A 17,767-nucleotide genomic window follows, 5' to 3' on the forward strand; every position below is an offset into this window, starting at 1 on the left:
CTCAGAAACCCCAGCCCTCCCAATCACCACCGCTCTCTTCTCCAAACTTGTAGCATCATAGTTCTGTTTTGTTCAGCTTTATGGAGTGGAGTCACACAGATATATCCCTTGTGTTGGGCTTCTTTTGCTCAAGATCATTGTGAGGTCATCCATGCGGCATGTAGCAGTAATTTGCTCACTTTCTTTAATATTTTTAATTTTTAAAAATGTATTTATTGATTTGAGAGAATGAAACATTGACTTACTAGTCCACTTTATGCATTCATTGATTCATTCTTATATGTGTTCTGACTGGGTTCTAACCAACTCAGCCACCCAGCCAGGAATAATTTGCTTATTTTCATTGTTGTATAATATCCTGTTGTACCCCAAAGTATTTATTCGTTTTGTTGATGATACTTGGGTTGTTCCCAGTATGCAGCAATTACAAATAGTTTACTATCAGGATAGGCGCTGATTTCTGCTGGGTGTATATCTAGATGGGAAATTGCTCTGTGGCAGGGTAGACATGGGCTTTGTATGCCGGTTTGTGAAAACCTGGCCAGCATTCCTTAACACAGTGAGGACCCAGCTTCTTCTCCCCTCTCCCAGGCGAGCCACACCCCGTGGGTCCCCGGTGCCGGGCTCCACCTTCCGGCACTGCCTCCCTGCCTCGCGTTGCCTTGTCTGCCTCCTGCCCGGGACTGGGAGCTCCTTGAGGACAGCGTCTTCTCATCGTTCAGCTCCACCTTCCGGCACAGGGCCCCAAACATAGGAATTCTTCATAAATATTTGATTTTCTAAGTGAGACTATAAAATCCAGCCAGCCATCTAATTCCTGGGTGAAGTTGAGAAAACTTCAGTGCTGGCAGACTGAAAACTCATATATCTTTTATCTTTGCTTTCAGATATCAAATGGATCCACTATAAAAGTCTTTAAGAAGATAGCAAATTTTACTTCAGGTAACCAACAATGCCAACCTTTTGTTCTCACGCAGCTGTAGAGAACGGCCTTCTGCCTCTCAGACGTGTGTCCCAGAGCGGAGGCTGAGCTCTTGCCACTTAGTTCCCTGGAGGCAGAGAACAGCCATTTCTGTTTCTCGCCCTAAGAGTGTGAGCCCTGCAAGGAGGACAGGACCCTGTAAACAGTGGTTAGCGCAGTGGTTCTCAACCTTTCTGATGCCGCGGCCCTTTAATGCAGTTCCTCATGTTGTGGTGACCCCCAACCATAAAATTATTTTCGTTGCTACTTCATAACTGTAATTTTGCTACCGTTATGAATCGTAACGTATATATCTGTCTCGACCCACAGGTTGAGAACCGCTAGCAGGTCACCTAAGACCATCAGAAAACACAGATATTTACATTATGATTCATAACAGTAGCAAAATTACAGTTATGAAGTAGCAACGAAAATAATGTTATGGTTGGGGGTCACCACAACATGAGGAACGCCCAGCCTAATGCCTCGGGCAGACGGGCAGACGCAGCCTTTGGAGCACTTGCCAGCTCCTCAGCAGGACGGCTGACAGCATTTGCAAAATTCCCAGAAAGCGGAGGAGGCAAACTAAAGGGGCAGCTTTGATGGGAGAGTCACTGGGACACTCTCCAAACTCTCTTCTGCCGCCTGCTAGCCTCGGGCAAAGAACGCAGAACACGGATGGTGCTTGAGAAAACAACCGCAGGGCCCAGTTCCAGCCGGACAGTCAGGCCTCACCCTCAGGTGTCGGGCCGGCTGCCCAGTGCTCTCACAGGCGGAGGCCTAGGAGCCTGCTGGGCGTGGCATGGCCAGTCACACAGGCAATGCCGGCTCCAGGGGAAATGGTGGCCAAGGGACACCGCCCAGCATTCCCTCAGGCTGGGCAGGAGGAGCCTCTTGCCCAGGTGGCGTCGTCCTGGCTGCAGGTGCCGGTGCTGTACCGAGGGGAGGGTTGTGTCTCACACGTCAGAGACGGTGCCTGTGCGAGCTTGTTATTTAGGGATCTGCTTCCTTCCTCCCACCCAGTCCAGCTGAGAGCCATGATTCTAATCCCTCTCCTGCTGACCCTCCAAACCCCTGCTCTTCTGCCCTTTCCTCACCCCCTCTGTCAGCCCAGCCCTGAGGAACCCAGCACCTACTTCTGGAGCCCGCAGCCAGGCAACCAGAGGAGAGGCAACAGCGGCACAGCGATTTCCTCTAATCTTCAAAACAAAAAGCCAACCTTCTTTCCCCTCCATTTGCCACTCCCGTTAGAGCCACATTTCTTACAGGGTTGCCCTCTCCCACTTGCTCTGTGAGCTCCACCAACTGCCCTTCTTTCAGATCCTAGAAGGGGCCAAGTTCCTTCTCACCTTATCCCACCTTTGCCCCCCTCCCTCTCCCTCCATTTGCCTGGCTGACTCACTCCATGCATTAGGTTCAGCTCCATACAGGTTCCCTCCTTCAGGGAAACCTCCCGACAGGTCAGGCCCTTGTTATATGCTTTCTTGGCATATAATTCTTCTTCACAAGCCTTATCGCAATTGTAATTAAATAACTGTGTAATTAGTACATGGAATTCTCTCCTGGGCCAGGATGTAAATTCCATTAGGGCGGGAACTCGATCTGTCTTACTCATTGCCAGAAGCCCCCGGTGTAGTTGATAATGCCCAGCAAGTGAGCCCAGCCAGATTCTACACTTCCGGGGCCAGGGAGCCTGCTTCCCCTCCACCCTGGCCCAGTCTGTTCTGAAGCAAGGGGGAAATGGAGCTATGACGAGATCAGATACACTGCATAGTGCAAAAGGGGCATTTTATGAGAAGGCCAGTGAGCCCGAGGTTCCGGTGTTAATGGGCTGTTTTCTCTCCCTCGGCGTTCAGATGTGGAATACTCGGATGACCACTGCCATTTGGTGAGTTTCACCTCTGTGCTCCCTGCTGAATCGGATGCTTTCACAGCAAGACTGGTCTCTTTGGGTGACGCTTCTGCTCTGTCTCCCTTTAGATTTTACCAGATTCGGAAGCATTCCAAGATGTGCAAGGAAAGAGACATCGAGGGAAGCACAAGTTCAAAGTAAAAGAAATGTATCTGACAAAGCTGCTGTCGACCAAGGTACGCGCACTGCCAGCGAGCACTTTCCCGGCCACCTGGGTGTATAATGTGTTTGACTTAATTTCCACTGAAGTGTGAACACGGTACAAATCTCTGGTGCCTTCTAGCAACACAAAGTGGAAGTTTAAATTGTAAACACTTCCGACCCCCCTTCTTTTTTTATAAACTGCAAAGATAACAGCATTTTATAAATTTCTGCTGTAACATCTTCAATCAGGGATTTAATATTGTTCCCAGTCCCTTCAGCCACAGTTTGCTATTGTTTTTTGGGTTGACAGCATAATTGCTCCTTTTTGTTTGTTATTGGGGATGAGCAATACAACTCCCTCTTTGAATTGCAAATAAAATGAAGGGGTGGGGGAGTCAGTGACTACAGTCAGAGTAAATCTTACCGATTTTTTTTTTCTTTTTAAAATTAAGAATTCTGTTCACATACAAAAGTGTTACTTCTAAAAGTAAGAAGAATGCCAAATTGGGAGCAAATTTTACTTCATGTGGCTTTTGGTGGGACTGACGGAAGTCTGTGGTGATCCCTTTTTTCTGAAATGACTTGGCAATGTTAGTGCCATTACCCACACCTGGCCCTGGCCCCTGCTGGGCAGCCCCTTCCGCTTACAGCAGAGTCTGCAGGGGCTGAGGGTAAGGTGACCAGACATCCTGCTTTTGGCAGGACAGTCCTGATTTTCAACAATTTGTCCCGCATCCCACAGCATTTTTTAAAAAGTCCCGATTTGTGGGTAGAGGCCAGCCAGCGCCTCTTGATTTTCTCATCTGCCCACAGAGCTCTGCCTATAGGGCTTTCATAAAACCTCAGGTGCTTTGGAAAGCGCACAGGGAAGCTCCATGATAGAAATATATGCAACAGGAGAGATTCTGGAAACAGAGCAACATCACCTGAGTGTTTCCAGGCTGAACGTAACTAATAAAAGCCAGATATTGTGGCTTCTTGGTTTTTGCACACAGCCCTACAACGGGCATTTCTCCTGCTAGAGGTTTCCAGTGTCTTTCCTCCCAACTAAACAATACTGCTATCAGCAAGAGGCTTCCGAACCAAATCTAAACCGCCCCAGACAGCGCGTGCTGGCCTCGTCGGCTTCTCTTCAGCTCGTTTTGCTGTTTTGCAGATCCTTTTCTCTCAGCTTGAATTTCACTTCCCACCGTGTTTTCAGAGCCATTACTCTGTCTCCTGTTTGTGTTACCTCCTAAGCCGATGTTCTGTATCTTTTAGGTGGCAATCCACTCTGTGCTTGAGAAACTTTTTAGAAGCATTTGGAGTTTACCTAACAGCAGAGCCCCGTTTGCTATAAAGTACTTTTTTGACTTTTTGGACGCCCAGGCTGAAAACAAAAAAATCACCGATCCTGATGTTGTGCATATTTGGAAAACAAACAGGTGAGGACAGACTTTAGGTGGCTGCTGACTGTGCAAGCTCCGGGCAGGAGCTGCTGAGGAGGGCGTGGGAGTCCAGAGGATCCGTGTAGCCCTGGCTTGGTAGGCTGTCACGGCCAAGCAGTTTCTTGCTGTAACTGTTTTAAACAATAAACAAAAACATTCCTATATAGAGCATCCTATTCTTCAGGATAAAATAAACAAACTATTATCTTTAATGCATGAAAAAAGACTTTGTTTGGAATGTTAAAACAAGTTTAGCTTGACTGGCAAAAGATGAAAAAATATTTTGTGGTTTTATCATACAGTTTTCCATTAGAGAACTCTTATTTATCCCTCAGAGAATTAATCATTTTGCAATTCCCAAGCTGTTTGTCTGTACTCCAATTCTATAGAGAAATTTCTGCTTTTATTTAATCAAATGCAGTACTCAGATATCATGAAAAGTGGCCAAAGGATTGTGTTTATTTTGTTTTTTTAACATTTTACCTTATGCTAAGGCAAAGCATCCAGACTTATTCTACACTTCTCCTCGGTAGAGAAACATAGCTCATCACCTCTGTTTGAAATACTCTGCACATGGTTATGATGTGACCCAGCTCCTCAGGGCAAGTTCAACCTCTCCCAGGCACTAAGGTTCACCGGGCCATTTAAAATGAGTTCTAAAAGCTGAGGTCCCAGAATTCTGATCTTCTCCCATTTAATCTGGGCCTATCCCAGCCCTACTCTGGCTGCTCCCTTCCTGTGTTCCAGCCTTATTCCCAGGCCCTGCTACTCCCACACGAAGCCTGGGTGCTGCTGGCTAGCACTTCCTGGGAAGATGGTGGCATGGAGCAGGGGTGGTCTCAGGACAGTAAGCTATGAAGAGGCCCAGTAGCCATATGCCAGAGGTAACTAGCTAGGCCAGAGCTAGTTTACCCAACAGCAGAGCCCCGTTTTGCGGGTGTGAAGTAGACAATGAAAGGACTTTGAATGTTCCCCAAGTTCATATTATTTGAGTGCCTTCTATGCACCAACAACTGATTGGTGCTGGAGATATAGAAATGCAGTAAACAGACAAAAGTCCATGTTCTCACAGAGCTTGCATTCTGATGGGTGGAGATAGACAATAAGTCAAATAGGTAAGTTGCAGTATATTGGAAGGTGATTGGTGTAGTGACAAAAGTGGGAAAGGAGGATGGAGAGTGACAGGATGGGGGGAGGGAGTGGTCAGGAGCCCCTCAGAGGTGATGACATGTGAGCCAGGCCTTTAAAGAAGCGAGGGCATAAAGCATCAGACTGACGGGGACAAAACAATTTCAGGAAGACAGACAACAAAAGGCGAAGGCCTCAGGCGCAAGCTGGCCTAGGGTGCATGAAGAGCAGTGAGGACGCCAGTGGTGAGAATGAGTGAGATGAGCAGGAGGTGAGGGTCCAGGCCCTGACCACACGAGGCTTCTGTCAGGAGGAGGATGGAGAGGGTCATTAGCCATCAGGAGCCAGGAGGCAGTAACCGAGTGAGAAATGTGGCTTAGCATTGTGGGTGGGAAGAGGTCAGTCATGGAGACCCGCTGAGATCTTCTCCCGTGGCCTTCACCGTCTAACATAACCCAGGGCTGTCTGGAGAAAATGTGCCATATCACTCTCACCTCAGACTCCTCCTCTGGCCCTCCCTCCGGAGCTCTGTCAGGTTAGCCCTTCCTTGTTCTCAGCAAAGCAGACCCGCATTCTTCAATAACAAGGACAAACCTGCTCCTCTACAAACTGGGGAATAAAGCACCCCGTCACAGGGATGGCAGTTTTTTAAAAGAAATCTCTCTCGGAACAGCCTTCCTCTTCGCTTTTGGGTCAACATCCTGAAGAACCCCCAGTTCGTGTTTGACATTAAGAAGACGCCGCACATAGATGGCTGCCTGTCCGTGATCGCCCAGGCGTTCATGGACGCGTTTTCTCTCACGGAGCAGCAACTTGGCAAGGTGAGGCCCAGCGTTAGTGTGCCTGTATGTACTCCCCTGAGTCTGAAGCACTCTGTCTCGAAAATTATAAACAATTGATCTAAATTACACCCGCTAAAAAGAAATAGTCAACAGTGTCACTGAAAATTTCTTTAAAATCTATCTCATTTATTCCTATCTTAATCTAGTTTTTCTAAGTGGAAATCAAAATAATTATTATCTCAACCCTACTGCAGAACTCTTTACCACAAAGTATAAAACATTCTGCAGACACTAATAAAGTTTAAGTTTAAAGTATGAAACTACTGAAATTGGTCCGTATTAATTCCACCTGAATATACCTAAAAAGTCTACTTTTTAATATAACAAACTGTGTTTGGGGAAGAAAACCTTACCCAAGATTTCTAACATCATCAGTTTGTCTGTTTATTGTCAAAACATCAATATTGTTTTTACTATGGTTTTCTTTGCTGAGCAAAAGCCCTAAGAAAGCAAAGAAAGATAAAAATACAGAGCAAACTTTGAAAGTGATGTATTGGTCCTATTCAAGCACCCAGAATATTAAACTGAGCGGTTCCTGTGCCTAAAGGGTTGGAGAAAGTCTTTAGAGCTGAGCAGTGGCTCTCGGGTAGAAGGCCTTTAAGAGCGCCGGGATCGATGCTTCACAGGTGCTTCAGATCCTAGTCTAAGTCTAAACTCAGCGTCACCCTATTTTAGCAAAACAGACCCGTGTTTATTTTTGTCTTCCTAACGCTGCCTGGTCTCTCAAGGTAGAATCTTTGGCATTATCTTCAACTCCTCCTTTCTCCCTCAGGAAGAGGTTCCTTCTCCCCACCCTATCCCCACATGGCTTCTCCTCTCTCGGTCTCTACAGTGTCTATCCCTTTCTTCTCCTCCCTCTGCCCCATCCCTTCAAGCCCTCTCCACTGGGGTCCTTGCCCTGCTGCCATCTCATCTCCCCAGCCTTTCCTTCTCAGGTTATTTTTCCAAAACACAAATCTCATCTTGTCAGCCTCTTATGTAAAGAAATTTGTAAACACCTTCCATTATCTACCACACCCCCTCCTGATTGAGCCTCAAGAGTCTTTCTGGCCTCATCATTTTCTTGTTCATTCCATATACCGTGTATGCTACAGCTTTTACTTTTCCCAAGTTTACCTTGTTTTCACATCCCTTTGCTCATCTCTTTCCTGTCTAAGTAAAATCCTACTTATTCATTCACTCACAATCATTTTTTTCATTTAACATGATTTCTTAACGTGTGCCAGAAACTACAGGAGACTCAGATCAGTCTGAATATGCCTACTTTGTAAACTTTGTCCTGATGTAGTTCCCACACTTTCTTCACTTGATCAATAGTTCTTTTTAGCATAAGATACACTGAAAAACACTTAAGTGCTTGTTTATTCAAAGTAAAAATTAGCTTGGTTTATCTCTTACTATGTTCTTGGTATATTTCAATGAATCCTCATAAGATGCACATAAGGTAGTTGATATTACCCTCATTTAATAGATAAGGAAATTGATGTTTTGAGAGGTGACAAGTCTTGCCTAACATCACACACAGTTATTATGATCCCTGTTTTCCCCAATTCTGCAGTCCTTTATGTCCACCCGCTACTGGTCACTGGCACAGTAAGCACTGGTCAGTTTGTCTCCCCAACTAGACTGTAAGCTTCTAAAGAGCAGGTTCCAGTCTTCCTCACCTTTGTATACTCAATGCCTGCCCACAGTGCCTGCCTGGCTAAACCTTTAGTGAATGACTGCATGATTGTGGATTCTACCTAAACTTTACAAGTGAAACACATCTCAGTGTAGGCATCCTTCAGAGTGATTTAAGCCATTGATACATTTTCAAATGTGCTGGGACACTGGCCTTGTTAGTTACTCATCTATCTTCCCTGAATAGAATTTTTTTAAATTTTGTGAAAAATAATGACTTTTAAAATAAAATCACTTTTTTTTTTTTTAACATTATCACTTAAAATTACATAAAAACACTCAAATTGCCAAGGAACTTTTGCAAAATCAGGTATCAGGTCCACCAATACTAATGACCGCTTGCTTCCCTGAGGACACTGGAAGATCTATTAAAATAAACAGGACAAGCAGGAAAAATCCACCACTGCCAGCCATTTACCACTTTCACGGTTATATAAAGGACTCAATCAGACCTACAATCAGATCTTTTATAAGTGCCAAAATTCCCTGGTTGGGGAGGAGGAGAGCAAATGTTTTAATTCAGGCTTTTTACAGCCATTAGTAATGAAGTATGATTGAAATAAGTTCCATTGTTACAGTAACTCAAATCATGCAAAAATAATAATTTTAGTTCCTTTATGAGAGGAAGGCAGAATATATTAGCATTTAATCTGCCTAGAAATAATAGTGACTCACCAGAGCTATCTGGGTAGCAGTCAGTCATTCAGCAGCACTGAGGAGGGCCTGCTGCAGGGACACGTGACCCAGGTGGTAACAGTGCTGGGGGGTCAGCTGCATTATTGCGATAACTCTCCCAGGGTTTTCACTCTTGGGGTGATCATTGTTTTTTTCTTTGTCTCTCTTTCTTTTTTTTTTTTTTTTTTGTCCTTTTTTCTTTTTAGGAAGCACCAACTAATAAACTTCTCTATGCCAAGGATATCCCAACCTACAAAGAGGAAGTAAAATCTTATTACAAAGCAATCAGGGATTTGCCTCCATTGTCACCTTTAGAAATGGAAGAATTCTTAACTCAGGAATCTAAGGTATTGTTGGAAAGTAGAATTAAAATATTTGGTTACTTTTTATTTTACGTCAAGTCTCTCAACAAAGCCTTTCTTTCTTTAAGAAACATGAAAATGAATTTAATGAAGAAGTGGCCTTGACAGAAATCTACAAATACATCGTAAAATATTTTGATGAGGTAAGATTTTAAATGACATTTTAAAATATTGGTCTGAATCAATCCCCGGGATTTGTTTCTGAAGCCTTTGATAGGTCTCAGGACAGCTATGCCATCCTTATTGGCAGAAAAGGGAGGCCAGGGCCTCTCTGATGGGGGATCCTGGCTCCTCGCCAGACCCTGCTCATGGCAGCTGCCCTGTGGTTGTATGGCCCACCTTCAGACCAGCCTGAACTTACATGAGTTCATGGGGCTACAGCCACATTGACTCAAGTTAACGTTAACTCTGATGAGTAAGAGGTGGTCCTATTACATGGGGCCAGCTTATGTTTCATTATAAATGGCTAAAATGAAAGCTAAGCTTGTCAAATCACCTAAATTCTGTATTCAATGGTTAAATGAAAGTATGACATTTTCTAACTTAACTATTTCAATAAACCATTATCCTTGATTAATTCTCCTTAATCTAAAATTTTTTTTTGTTTTTGTTTTTGGGAATTCACACAGTCATTAGATGGATGTTTCCAAATATATGTTAATTCCCCCTTCCCTGATTCCCCCCACTCAGTCATGCTGGGACAGGCTATCCATGTCAATGGTGAGAATAGCTCACCAAGTCCATTTGCTACTTGAAGATGAAGTGAAGAGCTAAGGTAGGGTAGAGGCAATGAGTCCCTTAAACATGGGGCCAGGGGTTAGAAGGGAAGCACTGGGGAGGGGCGGGAAGGGAGAGAATGGGAGAGGGACTATATAGATTTCCCAGGATGGGAGGGGAGGGAAGGGAAATGGTCATTTTTAACCAGGATGCCCCTGCCTGCTGCATTTAAGAAGAAATACTTGCCTGCATGTTGGCTGCCCAAAAATGCTTGCTGTGCTTGGAATGGCTGACATAATGCATAAAACAGGGCCTTGGAGGTCTGGCCCCATATTTGTAAGCAAACAGTTGGTATTTCTTTCCAGTTTCTATTTTAAGCCCAAGTATTGGTGATCCTGTGATAATGACTTAGCCCAACAACTTGCAAAGTGAGTATATAAATGACGGAAGAAAATGTCGGCATCTGCTTCATACAGATTTTACCACTCAGCATCAGGAATGCAAAAAGAAAAACCAGAATTGTAATGATAAAACCACAATATCTAAAATTACTGTTCTAATTGTCAACAGATTCTAAATAAACTAGAAAGAGAACGAGGGCTGGAAGAAGCTCAGAAACAACTCTTGCATGTAAAAGTCTTATTTGATGAAAAGAAGAAATGCAAGTGGATGTGAGCACTGGCTTAATCTGGCAAAGTTCTTCAGACGACTTGGGAGCAAAGGCTGCTTGGGCTACTCTGTGTCGTTGATTTTTTAAGTTTGCACATAGGTTCCACTCTGAGCACTGTCTTTAAGAGACCAAGGCACATGCACAGCTTTTAGAAAGCATACCAACTAGTGTGCCTGTGCGTATACGGGGAACCCTTCTGTAAATAGAGCTGAAGTGGTTGTTGCAAACAGCCTCCTTGTTTACAGAGAATTCGGGGCCAGTAAGCAAGTGTCAGTATCGAAACTACAGTCTCCACTTAAGCACAATGATATAAGTGGTTTTGTTTGAAAACTAGTGATGTACCACTTGTGACTACACGGCACCTCCGCAGAAAAGGGACGCTGCCAGTGATCAAAACAAAATGTGAAAAGAGTCCGTTGGAAACAAGGTGGAGGTGTTAGGGCATCCTGGGAGGTTTGCAGCGTTGACTTTCCCCAGTAGTTCTCGGAAAGCTGGCTGCAGAATTTGGTAGTGTATACACTTAGCATTTGTGAGTGTGTGTGTGCGTGTGTGTTTTTAAACCAAAAACTAACAGTGTTGAAGCATTGTTGAAAGGGCTGTGTTTTTCAGTGGTCACTCCATCCACCTCGCCTCCATTTCATTAACGGACTCTAAAGCAAGGAGCAATAGGCTTCATGTGAGTTCAACAGCGTTTTACCCACTTTGTCTTATTTTTTGCAAACTAAATGTATTTGATGGTGGACATGTTGGATGTTTAAGAAAAATCGTTAGTTAACTTTGATCAGATCTGTGGAAGAGTCACTCACTCCCCTAATCCTACAGTTCTATACTAGTGTCTCCTTGCTTTAGAGTTCTAGTGAACCCCGTGGTTATAAATGCTCGTGTGTGATTAAAAAAAAAAAAAAGATACATTTTACATTTCATGAAGTTGCTGTTCACACTGGAGTATTATATATGAATATATATAGATATATATTTGAGGTCCAAGGCCTGAAAAATATTAGTATAAAACTTGGTATCTTAGTCTTACTATGTACTTTTTGAAAGTATTCCTCACAAGAGAATTAAAAGTACTCATTTTATTCATGCCTTTCCTTTTAAAGAATTCCTATCCAGTTTACACTGTAGTTTTTTTATTGCTTATTTTTATTCCTGAATTTTTGCTGCTTATGACCAATTTTAATACCACTGTGTTTTCCTTCTAGTAAGTCAGAAGTACAATTGGCAACTCTCAGACTTTCCTTGGGGCACCTTCCACCCTTGGTGCGCCACTTCCCAGACTGAGGAAAGAAATTTTTTCATGTAGCAAATACAGCATTGATCACACACTCCTTAAAATCATTTGCCAATACTGTATGGGATATCAGGATTAACTGTGAATTTGTCTTAGATAAACGCAACTTATTTTGCTCCTCAATCTCTGGTAAAGGTGACACCTCAACAGGTCAGAGAAAATAAGCAGTTATTGCCCTGACAGGTACCTTCCCAAACCCATCGCTTTTGACCATTGTCTGTTCAGTGGACACACCTCAAAAAACTACCAAATAGGTTACTTACAAGTATTATGGTGAGAGGTCTGGCCCCATCTCAGGCTGCTACGGTGATGTAAAAGCGTCCCTCAGAGAACAGTAGCAGGAGAGTTGAGAGCTGGCCAGCGGTAGGAGAGTTGCCCAAAAGACTTCCCCTTTGTTAGGGTACAGAAATGCTAAGGAAGCTCAACGGAACAGCCGCAGCTTTCTCTGACTCCTGGGCGAAAGCTCCGTGAGGGTGTCCCTGTCCAGCTCTGTGGTACGAGTCCTGTGTGGAGACTCACCTCCGCCTCCAGGAACTGTGCTGCTGGGAACGTTGGGCAAGTCACTTACCTCTTTGTGCCTCAATTTCTGTGTAATATTTCTATCCTACCTCACTGAGGTGGCGTGAAGATTCACTAATATATGTAGCGTGTTTGTCAATCCCCCAGTGAAAAGCACTATCTAGATCACATTTTTGGGTCCCATTAGCCAAATGCAGGAAATGGCCAAATTAATTGTGTGCTGGAGACAATCAGTCACTGGGTCTACATTAAACAGCAACAGAGAAACAAACTGCAAACAATTTATATTTTCAAGTTTCTTTGACTATTTTTTTGGTGCAAAACCATTTATAAATTTTTTTTTTCCTAACACTAGTGTCTACAGCAGCACTTAAAAATTGTTACCTTTTCCGTAATAGGAATTTAGAGTCTATTTCTTATTGTATAACTGATTGAAGCTGTTCTTAGAGATGAATGTTTTAAATGTCTATATCAAAAAATAAACATTTTGATGTAAATATGGACTGTTCTTGTCTTTTTTCCTTTAAGTTTTCTAGTTATAATAGATTTTTTAAATTATTATACAAAGTGGACCCAGGGACATCATTTACTTTCCAGGGACAAGAAGTCACCATAAACTCTACGTGAATATGTAAGTAAGGAAATCTCATTTCTTCTACATGATAAGGGCTGCTCAATTACGTTGCTGGCCTCCACTACCAACTTAAGATTCTTGATCGTGAAGCCTTCTGGGTAATGGACATTTCACTTGGTTTGGCAGACTTGAGTTTTGCCTTGTTGATGTGACGTTAATTCCTTTAAAGGATGATGTTACATTCAAAAGCAAATGATGGCATACTTAGGGATGCACAGAAATAAAACACTTAGAGTAAATTGGTTAGATCCAACACAGTGGGAGGCAAAGTTAAATGCCAATGATACCTTTAAAGGGAACCCCTGGGGTCAAGTTTTACAATGAATGGCCCTTGTTTTATAAAGCCACCGTATTTAATTATTTGAACTTTATTATTTCCTATTCTATCTCAAAGTCAAAATCAATACAATCTATATTGCTAAATACACACTGTATGGTTGAAAAAAAAATCCAACAAAAGACAATACAGCTAGATAGAAAAATATTTATTAAGCTCTTTAATAAATTATGTGCACACAGATTTTAGAAAAAGTAGTGTTTTATATTTAGATAGCTTTAAGTTGTATTTTTTTATGCTGACTTTAAAACTGTCATCTTTTTTTTAAGAACTAGAGGTTTATAACCCATATATAGCAAACCAGAAAATGTTTACTGACGCTGTTATTGTCAAACATCTCAAAGACGAGGAAGAAGAAATACAACATGGGCATATTTTAGGCAACATGCCCCCAAAATTCAACAAAGTAAAATTAATAAAATAATTTGAAAGTCTGATTCTCCAATTAAATTAGCTCCATTTATTTAAACCATTCTCAAAAGGTTTCCAATATATACTCTAAATAGTTCTGAAGCTGTTTAATGCTTCACTTGTCATTAGTATAACCCTAAAATCCCGACTTGCATGCACTACAGCATGTATAATAGCTGGTACCTTTTCTTGAGGCAAATTCAAGGGTTTTGGCAAATAGTAATAAAGTATCTAAATGCCACGTATGTTTAAACTTCAAGCTTTATTGGGTCACCAATTTCATCCCTTTTCTCTAAAAACATCATTCCCCAGATGATCCAAGTTCCTCTAGTTGTTTTCTTTGTGTTGTTTCTAGTTCTTCTAGTCTTTTACGAAGTAGAGAGAGTTCCCTTTGATGTTGTTCCTCCTTAAAAGCACAGAAAAAAAGAAAATAAGAAAAGGCTCAGAAAAACTGGTGGAAAACTAACGTGCACAGCAGCCTCAGTCCTCTTTTATTCAGGCCTGCACACTTGACAGAGCAAGGATGGCCATTTTAGCAGTCTAAGAACACAGCAGCATGGGCCAGACTACTGACTAGTTGTACAGTCTCTCCTGCCTCAAACTGTAGCCATAAAGCAAAACCCCAAATCTGTCCTTCTCTAGGTATAAAATTCACCGGGAAGTAAACTAGAGAATACTCATGCAGGGTCTAGATGTACTTATATAACAATTTTCTAATAAGACTGGAGTTTAATAGCAATCCTATATAATAAAAGTTCGGGGGGGGGGGGGGGGGGAGGCTGGCCCACTAATCTCCCACGTTTCCTCCCCCCTGCCGCCCAGCCCCATGGGGCCAATTAGGGCAGGCTGGCCAGACTCCACCCTTGAACAAATTCATGCACTGGGCCTCTAATTTATTATAAACAAAGCTCTTGGTCTAAGATTCAATTCTGTAACTAAAATCTTATAGCATTATAAAATATAATTACTTTTATTAATTCATCTTCTGAAAATCATCCAAATAATTTGATATCTTCAGTATCTCAAGGACCTAATATAATGGAATTAGCTATATGTTGAAACTGAAGGCTATCAGTTATTAGCTATGATCTTAGGAAAGTCATTTCACCTCTCTGACTCAGTTTTCTCATCTGTAAATTGGCAATAATAATACCTTTCCTCAAACCATGTTTCATTAGGATTACATAAAATATTGTATGGAAAATGCATAGTGCAGCACATTAGTAAATGCTTGGTAGTAGTGTTACAAGAGTAAGCTTCAAACTCTAGATTACTCAAACACTCATCAATCAACTTCCGTTTTTTGTTGTTTTTTTTTCAATCCTCACCCAAGGATATATTGATTTCCAAGAGAAAGTAAGAGAAAGAGGGAGGGGGGAAAAGGGAGAGTAGAGACAGAGAGATAGCAAAACATCAATGTGAGAGAGAAACACTGATCAGTTGCCTCCTTCATGCACCTGTCTGGGATTGAACTTGCAACCTAGGTGTGTTCCCTAACAGGAATAGAATCCACAACTTTTCGGTGTCCGGGATAATGCTCCAACCAACTGAGCCACCCGGCCATGGGAGGTCCTTCCTTTAAATTGCTTACAAGGCCCTACTAGGCTTGGCTCAGTAGACAGAGTGTCTGTCAGCATGTGGACTGAAGGGCTTTGGGTTCAATTCTGATCAAGGACATGTACCTTCATGTACTTTGGTTGCAGGCTCCTCCCCAGCCCGGTCCTGGTCAGGGTGCTACAGGAGGCAAACAATCTATGTGTTTTTCTCACATCAGTATTTCTCTATCTTTCCCTCCCCCCTCCTCCTATAAATCAATGGAAAAATATCCTCGGGTGAGAAATTAAAAAAAAAAATTTTTTCCTAATAGGAGATTTTACTCTTAGCACCATCACTAGAGGATACAATAGATTGATATCCACTCTGCTTCTCAGGAAATTTCTGTTAAAGATTTGAATTTTTTACTCTGTATATAAACAGGTAAAAATGTACAGAAACATTTGTCTAACCTTTTCCCTAAAATAAATACTTATACCTGCATATGAGGAGGAAAGGCTAGCTCCATGCCTGGAACCATGGTTGATGACTGCAAGCTAATAGGATTGATGGACGCTGTTGGAGGTATGTTAGGAACCAAAATTAAACTTCGAAATTCATTATGTCTTCTCTGTATATCCTTCAGTCTTTTTTGAAGCCTTGTATATTCTTCAAATGGAACATTTTGTCTTAAAGAGGAAAAAAAAGTATTCTTTAATACAGAAGTTTAAATAGGAAGAGAAGGATTTCTAAATTTCTAAATTTCTAATTTACTATTTAGGGTATCCTCCCAAAATGTATACACACTTTAACGCTGATGACTCTTTTAAATTTTCACTTCAAGGTTTAACTGATTTTGTAATAATGGGTAAAGCTAGACTAAACTTTGGACAAAGAAAATTTATCCCTAAAGTGCCACTAGACTTTTTTTTTTTTTCTTAACAGGGATACATAAAAAATAAAGCTTACGGTACAAAACCGGAAACAGTCAATAAAATTGAGGATGCACAAATACCCAATGAAATGATCTTGGTGTTTGCAATTCCATTGTTTCACATTATCAGCAGTGCCTGGACCAGAACAGTCATCAATTTGAAAACAGGCATTAACAAAAAAAATTTTTTTCATTTCTGTAGATTTTTTTAAATTTTGAAAATGAACTGTATATTAAACACTTACTTCATAATCATTCAAAGTGTGTATACATATTTTTGGGACACCCAGTATATAAAATTATGTCTGTCAAAGATAAACAAATATTTGAAAGAACGTATTATTGTTATGACAGCACTGCAGGCTAACAACTCATTTTAAAGTTTATTTGCCAATTAAAAATCTCTTGATACTTTTATTTTCATTTCTACTCCACTAACCCACATCCATGAATCCTGAGACTAAAAGGAAACAACTTAAACCCAAAGGATGCCTTATTTTACAGAAGGAATCAAACAGAAATACAAAAAACACTAGCTTGAATCTTATGAAATTGCCATTTTTGAGGGGAACTATGGTCAAATATAGGGAATTTCATATTGTTCAACCTAATTTTTAAAAACATAGTTAGTGACATAAGTGAAGTCCCAACTTTAGGGAAAATGACATGGATAAAAAATAACTTTTCAGGCCTTTGCAAATCTTTCTGGACATGAGTTTTCTGACCATCAGTGACATCAATAATCAAATAGTTTCAAAACTACTCTAAGTTCTAGATAACCTGTGCCACAGCTGCCCTATCCTGAATTGATCCAATTTCCAAATTAATGGTTATGAGAGATACTAAGTTGAATTTTGTTTTAGAATAAATTTGGTGGCATCTTACTTTGGAACAGAGTATTATAAAGTTGGCATTCATTCTAGTTTAGAAACCTCTTGGTTGTTATAAAAAAACAATTGTTCACAATTTGGTAATTATACCCAGGAAGACCAGACACATTATAAAACATCACTGCTTGGTTTTATAGGCAATTTCCATTATAGAAAAGTCTGATGTTGTCTAAAATCTTAAGGCTATCATTAATTAGCTGAATTTGCAGGGTGTTTTTTTTTAATTATTATTAACTTGAATTAAATGAGTCATACAATGCCTCAAAAATGTTAATGTGCAAATAAATGACTAGCTTCGATGTAAATGAATAAACAAGTTATGGCCCAATAATAGTTTACCACACCAGTCAAAACCTGATCTTTGCTTTAAACTGTGACCACAATTTTATACTATTAGGTCTAGTAATAATTAATGTCGTTTTCTAATACTTTTTTAAATCGAATTTATTTAAACAATACAACAAAATTTAATCAACAATATAGTTGCCGTTGTTTTCTACTACTTGTGCCCAACGCTCAGGAAGCATTTTAATCCCTCTGTTGTAAAATTCTTGTGATTTTGATGCAAAAAATTCGGTCAATGCATTTTTGAGGCATTCTTCATTATTAAATTTTTTTCCAAGAAGAAAGTTTTGCAAAGAACGAAACAAATGGTAATCGGAAGAGGCAATATCAGGAGAATATGTAGGTTGAGGGA

At 41.2% G+C, this 17,767-nt stretch overlaps 2 protein-coding genes across 10 annotated transcripts in view; one reads left to right on the forward strand and one right to left on the reverse strand.

The window, feature by feature from the left end:
• PLXNC1 (plexin C1) overlaps positions 1-12,828 on the forward strand; it is a 163,328-nt gene extending 150,500 nt beyond the window's left edge. For all 4 annotated transcript variants that reach the window (XM_036455663.2, XM_045588341.1, XM_036455662.2 and 1 more), the window contains 8 exons: positions 888-942; positions 2,818-2,849; positions 2,942-3,049; positions 4,278-4,441; positions 6,246-6,393; positions 8,976-9,116; positions 9,200-9,274; positions 10,419-12,828. In XM_036455663.2, the coding sequence (XP_036311556.1) occupies positions 888-942; positions 2,818-2,849; positions 2,942-3,049; positions 4,278-4,441; positions 6,246-6,393; positions 8,976-9,116; positions 9,200-9,274; positions 10,419-10,523 (828 nt within the window). In that variant the 3' untranslated portion in view covers positions 10,524-12,828. The remainder of the gene's footprint in view (positions 1-887; positions 943-2,817; positions 2,850-2,941; positions 3,050-4,277; positions 4,442-6,245; positions 6,394-8,975; positions 9,117-9,199; positions 9,275-10,418) is intronic.
• The window catches only part of CEP83 (centrosomal protein 83), a 120,908-nt gene continuing 112,109 nt past the window's right edge, over positions 8,969-17,767 (reverse strand). For 4 of the 6 annotated variants that reach the window (XM_045588344.1, XM_036455665.2, XM_036455668.2 and 1 more), the window contains 2 exons: positions 15,746-15,935; positions 13,957-14,119 (listed from right to left, as the gene is read on the reverse strand). In XM_045588344.1, coding sequence (XP_045444300.1) covers positions 14,015-14,119; positions 15,746-15,935 — 295 coding nt within the window. In that variant the 3' untranslated portion in view covers positions 13,957-14,014. Of the gene's footprint in view, positions 9,020-13,956; positions 14,120-15,366; positions 15,448-15,745; positions 15,936-17,767 lie in introns of those variants that run through there. The other 2 variants (XM_036455666.2, XM_045588343.1) reach the window with 2 other exon arrangements.

The sequence above is a fragment of the Pipistrellus kuhlii genome, unplaced genomic scaffold (genome assembly GCF_014108245.1).
Source record: "Pipistrellus kuhlii isolate mPipKuh1 unplaced genomic scaffold, mPipKuh1.p scaffold_m20_p_3, whole genome shotgun sequence".
NCBI classification, from domain to species: domain Eukaryota; kingdom Metazoa; phylum Chordata; class Mammalia; order Chiroptera; family Vespertilionidae; genus Pipistrellus; species Pipistrellus kuhlii.